Source organism: Lathyrus oleraceus, chromosome 2, assembly GCF_024323335.1.
Source record: "Lathyrus oleraceus cultivar Zhongwan6 chromosome 2, CAAS_Psat_ZW6_1.0, whole genome shotgun sequence".
Taxonomy (NCBI): domain Eukaryota; kingdom Viridiplantae; phylum Streptophyta; class Magnoliopsida; order Fabales; family Fabaceae; genus Lathyrus; species Lathyrus oleraceus.
In genome coordinates this window covers 90,054,463-90,062,872 of record NC_066580.1, presented here as the reverse complement: position 1 = coordinate 90,062,872, position 8,410 = coordinate 90,054,463, and the positions used below count along the sequence as shown (strand labels likewise).

Sequence of the window (8,410 nt, the reverse complement as noted above, 5' to 3'; positions counted from 1 at the left end):
TTTTTCGGAACCGGAGGCTAACATAAATTCACCAGTACAAGGGTCCGGGATAAACGCGGGTCGAAACAATCAAGCATTAGGTCTAAGACACCTAGTACAATTACCCACTCTTACCAATAATTATGCGACAGCATGGAGGAAACAGATGGACGAAAGTAATCATGAAATGGTCCAAATGTTAACTCAAAACTTTGGCCACTGTGCTAAATCCTCTAATTCAGAATACAACTCAGTTGAATCAACAGATGGCAACACAAATGGCTTGAATGTCTGAGTTTCTTGGTATACCTCAGCACCAACGTCCCCTTCTAGAGATTGGGTAAGAGAGAATCAAGAGCCCACGTTTAAGGAGGACCTCACCATTAACCAGATCCCACAAAAGCAATGGGGAATAGTAGTACCTCCTAGGATCTAACCATATGTACCTAGGGAGCCAAGGGTCTTAATGGTAAATAGGAATCAAAATGTCGATGATATCATACGGCAAGTTCGACATGATGATGTGGCAGCAGATAATAACCTAACAGCTATAGTCGAGAGAATTATGGTTCGAAATGGGGTAAATTTTGGCCTTAGAAGACCAAATTATACGTCGCCTTTAGCAGAATATGTCTTACAGACAGATGCGCCCCTGAGGACCAAAATCCCCAAATTCACCAAGTTTATTGGGGATACTACTGAGTCTATTGTCGAACACATGGCGAGATATATATTCGAAGCTGGAGATATGTCAAATAACGAGAGTCTTCAGATGAAATTTTTTCCAAGTTCTCTTACAAAGAATGCTTTCACATGGTTCACAACTTTGCCCCAGAATTCGATCCATTCATGGAACCAGCTAGAAAGAATGGTCCATGAACAGTTCTACATGGGGAAAACGAAAATAAGTTTGAAAGAGTTGGCTAGTGTCAAACAAAAATTCATTGAGCCAACTGACGACTACCTGAATAGATTTCGACTACTCAAAGTCAGGTGTTTCACGCAAGTACCAGAGCATGAGTTGGTCGAAATGGCCACTGGGGGCCTTGATTATTCGATTAGAAAGAAATTAGATACTCAATACCTAAGGGATATGGCCCAGTTGGCTAACAAAGTTCGACAGGTAGAATGTTTAAAAGAAAAAAAGGCTAGGACGAAGAAAGGTAAAAGGGTAGCCTATGTCGATTTTAGGAAAGATCACGAAGACTCGGGTCATGAAGTTCAAGACTTCGACTATACTGAGTTCGATCTTGCTGAATTGACACAGGGGCCATCATATGTGTGCAAAGTTTTAGCCCCTTCGAACGGGAAAAACCCTGTCGAACCTGAAAAGAATGACAGGTTTCCTAAGAAAACATATACCTTCGACGTTACAAAATGTGACGAAATTTTTTACTTACTGGTTAAAGATGGTCAAATGATAGTACCTCCGGGTGCTAAAGTACCCCTTTAGAACAAAGAAAGAAATGAGGATTTTGTAAATACCATAGTTTTTGGGTCATAAAATGTCTCAATATTTTCTTTTCAGGGATCTGGTGCAGCATGCAATCCAAGAGGGAAGACTCAAGTTCGGTGATAAGCCATGGAGCCAGATGATAATCGACTCCGATCCTCTACAAATTGCCGAAGCTCATTATACTGAGCCAGAGGAGGTGAATTTCATTGAAGTTGCTAATGATTTCTGTATGACCGAAGTTACTGAAGACTTCATCCATAGGCCTGTCATGGTTAAAGTACATGAGTACTCCGAGCAGGAATCTCTTGACGATTTGGCCCTAAGGGGTACAGAGGAAATCAAGAAAGAAAATATTGAACCCTCAGATGTCGAGGATGCTGGAAATTCAAAGTTAGTGATGATCACTTAAGAAACCGTTGATATTTTCATTTGGATGGACAAGGCCACTGACGGCCTTCAAAAACAATTCCAAAAGTTGGCTATTACTGAGGATATCCACATGGAAGTTAATATGGTGGAGGTATCTCGAGAAGTCTCAATGGAAGTCGATGATGAAGGTAAACAAGAGTAATACAACAAGGTCGCCTTCCCTCAGGAGGAAGAAACACTGTCAGACTTCCTCCGAAGGTGCCAAAAGAAGAAATCGGAAGTTATGCTATGCCCCGGTGCAGTGTTGTCTTTGACAAAAGGGAAGCTCATAACCTGGAGGGGGTTAGGAGAGTGAATCACCAAAATGGCCATAAAGCCATCCACAATAATCAAGCGGGTAAGTCAGAAAGGTTCTTTGATCCCAGGAGATATCCTGATCCTAGGCGCCCCATGGTGAAGTTGAATGAAACCAAGTACGCTGGACGAAATTTCCAACCCATGACCTTTAAGCCAATCATCGAAGGATCAGATGGGAAGTGGGTCAAGCAGGCAGAGGGTAGGAAACATGGCCATGGTAAGTGGCAGAACTTCAAGGTTGAAAGGGGTTGATCGCTAGCCTACCGCCAGGAATTTCGGTCCGACAAAAGGACCGCACATGTGTCCGAAAACTATAAAGGAAAGAATCCCATGACGAGGTCCCAGTGGAGAAGAGAACAAAGAAGGCGAAAATCCAAAAGAGAAGTTGGAAAAATGGACCAGGATGAATCAAGTATGAACGTGATGGTGAAGAAAAAGGATGACCCTAACTTCACCAAAAGAGATCCCAAGATTTCAAACAAGAAGGCCAAAGAAAATCAGATGGCTACCGAAGATGAGTTATTAATTGATAACTTCGACTCTGGTTCGGAGGATTCCTTAGACATTTTGGTCGGAGTAGTATCCGTGATGCCCAAAGAATTTGATCGGATCACCGAAGTCGATGATAATGATAGTATTACCGAAAGGGAAATGGCCGCCCACAAACCGACATGTTACTATATAATGAACAATGGTTGTGGCGAGGAGCAAAATGCTTTTTTCGAGAGACCCAGTGACACCATAAAGAGCCATTTGAAACCCCTTTTCATCATCGGAAAATTCGAAAACATCCCAGTTAATAAAATATTGGTAGATTGTGGAGCGACTGTGAATTTGATGCCCCATCGCATGTTGGCAAAAATTGGCAAATATGACACTGATGCCAAACCTCATAATATGGCATTAACCAATTATGAAGGCAAAGTAGGCTCCACCCTGGGGGCTATCCAAGTCGAATTGACTGTGGGAACGGTTACTAGGTCCACAATGTTCATGATTGTGGAAACGAAGGAAAACTACAACATGTTGCTGGGAAGAGAATGGATCCATGGAGTTGGAGTCGTCCCATGTTCGATGCACCAGAGGATTATAATTTGGCATCCAGATGGCATCGTTGAAAATATAGAGGCGAATCAGGGGTATTTTAAAACCCCTATCAATCATGTCGATGGACGCCAATTCGACAAGCACTTAGCCACTATAGCCCCTTGTGATTGGGCTGAGTTTGCGTTCACCCCTGATGACAACGCCTACTATTCCTTATCACTCCATCCCCCACTATGGTTTCCGGTGGGACAGAGAGGTACTGGGCGAAGACAACTTCGGATATTTAGGAGTAGCCGGAATTGACCCCACAGGGTGGGGAAGTGAATTCAATGATAATGACTGAGTTTGCAATGTTAAAGAGGATTTCGGCCTACATAGCCGAAAACAAGCAACAATTGGCCTTATAGGCCGAAGTAAAAAACATGGCTGTCAAAGCCAGTGAAATTTCTCCACCAGTAGGTCCTGGGAAAGACTTTGACCCAAGACCACCTGACGAAGGTCAAGACGAAAAGCAAGACCAGAGGCTTGACGCGATCTACGATGACGAGCCTTTGGGTTTCGAGAAGGACCCGCTAGCGACCAATATTAAGATGTTGGCTCAAGATTCCCTCGAAGAAGTGGACTTGGGAGAGGGGGTAATAAAAAGGTAAACTTACATCAGCGCCAACAGTCATCCTCAACTCAAGATCGAAGTGGTCCAGTTGCTGAGAGAGTTTAAAGACTGCTTCGCATGGGACTACGATGAAATGCCTGGTTTAAGCAGGGAGTTGGTCAAATTGAAACTGTCGATCAAACCTGGAAAAAAGTCGGTGAAGCAGAATCCAAGACGATTTGCCCCAGCAATATTGTTGAAAATCAAGGAGGAAGTTGAAAGACTTCTCTGTTGTATCTTCATTCATACTGCCAGGTATGTCGAATGGTTAGCTAACATTGTGCCAATTGTAAAAAGGAATGGTACGTTAAGGGTTTGCATAGATTTTAGAGATTTGAATACTACAACCCCAAAAGATGAATACTCAATGCCGGTGGCGGAAATGTATGTCGATTCTGCCACAGGTTATGAATATCTAAGCATGCTTGACGGGTATTATGGGTACAATAAAATATTTATTGCCGAAGAAGATGTCCCAAAAATGGCATTTCGTTGCCCTAGAGCCTTAGGCACCTATGAATGGGTAGTGATGCCTTTCGGTTTGAAAAATGCGGGGGCAACCTACCAAAGGGCGATGAATTCGATCTTCCATGATTTCATATAAACTTTTATGCAAATCTATATAGACGATATTGTTGTTAAGTCTATTTCAGGGAAAAGTCATATAGACCACCTTCGAATATCTTTTGAAAGAATGAGAAAATATGGTCTAAAAATGAACCCTCTAAAATGTGTTTTTTATGTGCAGGCTGGGGATTTTCTAGGTTTTGTGGTCCATAAAAAAGGGATCGAAATAAACCAGAATAAAACCAAAGCCATCATGGAAGCGAAAGCGCCATCAACGAAGAAAGGTTTGCAGTCACTGCTGGGCAAGATTAATTTCCTAATGAGATTCATCTCAAACCTTAGTGGGAAGACGCAAGCATTTTCACCTTTTCTTCGACTCGACAAGGAAGTGTTTGAATGGGGGCAAGCTCAGCAAGTGACATTCGATAAGATAAAAGCGTACTTGAGCCATCCACCAATTTGACGCCACCTTGTAGAAATAAAAGCATGAGATTATACATATTTGCATCTGATAAAACCTTAGGGAGCATGTTAGCACAAGAGGATGATAATGGTGTCGAAAGAGCCATTTACTACCTCAGTATGGTTTTAAACGATGCAGAAACTAGGTATAACATGATCGAAAAGTTATGTTTATGCTTATATTTCTCATGTACAAAATTGAAGCATTATATCAAACCTGTTGACGTGTATGTTTCATCTTATTATGATATTATTAAACATATGTTATCCAAACCAATTTTGCATAGTCGAATTGGGAAATGGGCATTAGCATTAACTGAGTTTTCCTTAACATACATGCCATTAAAAGCTGTGAAAGGCCAAGTGGTAGCAGACTTCATAGTCGATCACTCCATTGACGCCGACACTTTAAACTATGTTGAATAAGGGTCGTGGAAGTTATACTTCGATGGATCTAGCCATAAAAATGGCACAGGTGTCGGAATCGTAACTATTTCTCCAAATAAAATTCCAACGAAATTCCAGTACAAAGTAGAAGGCATTTGTTCAAATAATGAAGCTGAATACGAAGCCCTCATAGCAGGACTTGAAATGTTGTTGGAATTGGGGGCAACTCGGGTCGAGATAATGGGAGACTCAGAGTTAGTCATAAAACAGATCACGAAAGAATATAGGTGTGTTAAGGAGAATTTGATCATGTATTTTATAATCGCCAGTGGATTGTGAAAAAAGTTCGAAATGGTTTATATTCAAATTGCATCTGGGTACAAAATTTCGAAGGAAAAGTTGCACAAAGTCATAGAAGTCAGAGGAAAGGTGGTGGCAACCAGATTAACTCCCTTGGATTTGGAAAATACAAGGTTAAGATGTGCTGATGAAGGAAATCTCGAAATATTGGCGATAGACAGTTTGACGGATGAAGACTGGAGAAAGCCAATAGTAGTATACCTGCAGAATCCCATAACATCTACTGATCGAAGAACCAGGTATCAAGCATTGAGTTACGTTCTTTTGGGTTCAGAGTTATTTAAGAAATATCCTGAAGGAATTTTGCTGAAATGCCTTAGTGAGTCAGAGGCATACTTTTCCCTTTCAACTGTACATAGTGGAACATGTGGGGCACACCAAGTCGGTCATAAGATGAAATGGCTCTTATTCCGGCAAGAAGTGTATTGGCCTACTATGTTAAAAGACTGTGTTGAATTCGCGAAGGGATGTCAAGAGTGTCAGGTGCATGCAGGCATACAACATGTCCCTGCAAGTGAATTACATTCTATCATCAAACCATGGCCATTTAGAGGTTGGGATTTGGACTTGATTGGAGAAATTTGACCTCCGTCATCGAGAAGTCAAAGATATATATTGGTAGGAGTTGATTATTTCACAAAATGGATTGAAGCCATACCCTTGCCAAATGTGAACCAAGACGATGTTATCGAATTCATTCAAAAACATATTATTTATAGGTTTGGAATTCCAGAGACAATCACAAAAGATCAAGGATCATTATTTACTGGTCAAAAAATGCAGGAATTCGCCACGGACGTAGGTTTCAAATTGTTAACGTCAACACCCTATTATGCTCAGGCCAATGGTAAACTTGAAGCTTCCAATAAGGTGATCATTGGTTTGATTAAAAAACATGTAGGGAAGAAGCCTAGGAATTGGCACAAGACTCTGGACCAGATTTTATGGGCATGTCGTACGTCCCCTAAAGAGGCTACTAAGTCGACCCCCTTTCGCCTAACTTTTGGCCATAATGTTGTCTTGCCAGTAGAAATTCACCTACAATCCCTAAGGATTCAGAGGCAACATGAACTCCCAACGAAATCATATTGGAGCATGATGTTAGATGAATTGGTCGATCTAGACGAGGAAAGGTTAAATGCCTTAGAATTACTAAGGCAACAAAAGAAAAGAATAGAAGTTTCTTATAATAAGAAAGTGAAAGTTAAAAGCTTCACGCCTGGAGATTTGGTATGGAAAGTGATCCTTCCAATGGATCGAAAAGATAGAGCCTTGGGGAAATGGTCCCCAAAGTGGGAAGGCCCTTTCCAAATTTTGCAGATTTTTTCTAATGGTGTCTATGAGATCGAAGAGCTCAGCTAAGATAGAAGGATTATAAGGATAAACGGGAAATATTTGAAAAATTATAAACCGACAATCCAAGAGGTAAAAATAAGAGACGAGTAATCGCGTAAATGAAGCAAAAGCCAAAATGGTAAAAGTGCCAAAATGGTGATAGTAAAGTCATAAAGCCAGAAGACCAATATGCATTACAAGGAGAAATCCCGTTACATCATCAGACAAATAAAAATAGAATCAAAAGGGAAGGTTGTCCTTAATCTAAAGATACTTGACTTTAAGGAGCTCCAGCCGTTTTTCACACAAAGATCTTTTTGAGCGCAGGAGTTTGACGTCAGATTCAAGCTGTAGAGCGTTTTCGACAAATTCCATGCCAAGTGATAGATCCTGAGCCATCGAAGCCACATCAAATTCCAATAGTTGTTGTTTGTCCTTTTCAGCATCAAAGATTTTGCCTACAATTCTGATATTTGTTGTCTCCAGGAAGCGATGTGGCAATCATGAGCATCGACCTTCTCTTTAATCTTTTGCTTGGTCTGTTCAAACTCCATTATTTTATTGGTATATTCGGTAGCAGCATCCCAAGCTGCAGCCTCAGAACCCGACTTTTTCTCTATTTCCCCTGTAAGGTGAGGTAGCAACTTATGATCTGCAACAGCTTGGTCGATCATAGTCCCTATCTCTAGAATAACGTTCGCCACTTCGGGGGAAGTGTCTAGCAAGTCAACCTGGCTAAGAAGAGCTTTTAGAGTTAAAGGGGCAGAAGGATCAGCCAACAGCAACAGAAACCAGTCACCCTTAAAGACTTTGTCTTTGATTTTAGAAAGGATTTTGCCCACAGGGGTGCTCGAAGGCCGATCTTCTGACACTTAAGTGTTATGACTTTAATCAGAAGAACACTCCCTACAGTTAAGCATCACCTTTAAATACTGAAGTGGCTAACTTCGCTTCAAGATATCCAACTTTTCTGCAGAAAGGGCACCAATGCTACTCGACGAGACCCCAACCATTAGATTGTCATCCATCATAGGGGTTTGAGTTCGAGCATGTTCTCCACCTGCACTGGCTCTTCCTTCTGTTTGGCCTTCGACATTATCAGGGTTAGTCGCCAGATTTCCTTCAGCCGCTTCCTCTACAACCATGTCTCGACGCACCATCCTTCGCCCTGAGGCTCATTCATTCCTTCAGCTGTATGTAGACCAGCCCCAAAGGTTTCCTCATCCTTAGCTAGCTCATCCTCAACCATAGGGACTGGATCGCCTTGAGCCTCATTTTCTTTGCTCGAATCAGTTTTGTGACCAGAGTCACTGGTATGAGAATGCTGAGTAGTGGTTTTTGGTGGCGAGGCGTCGAGGTCACTGGTTGGAGGCTGATTAATCTCTCTTATGGACCTATTTTCAGAGGATGATCGATAGGTAGGTTCACCAACGTTGTTC

General features: G+C 41.7%; 1 protein-coding gene across 1 annotated transcript; it reads left to right on the top strand.

Annotated features, from left to right (window-relative positions):
• The first annotated feature begins 445 nt into the window (after positions 1-445).
• On the top strand, positions 446-1,844 carry LOC127122054 (uncharacterized). The gene is made up of 2 exons (XM_051052461.1): positions 446-1,320; positions 1,508-1,844. The coding sequence occupies exons 1-2, from the start codon at positions 446-448 to the stop codon at positions 1,842-1,844; spliced, it is 1,212 nt and encodes a 403-aa protein (XP_050908418.1).
• Positions 1,845-8,410: the final 6,566 nt, after the last annotated feature.

Excerpts from the sequence above, each read along its gene's own strand:
- LOC127122054 (XM_051052461.1), top strand. The coding sequence starts at position 446 with ATGGTAAATAGGAATCAAAATGTCGATGATATCATACGGCAAGTTCGA. Across the intron at positions 1,321-1,507 it reads GAACCTGAAAAGAATGACAG|GGATCTGGTGCAGCATGCAA; the intron begins GTTTCCTAAGAA and ends TTTTCTTTTCAG.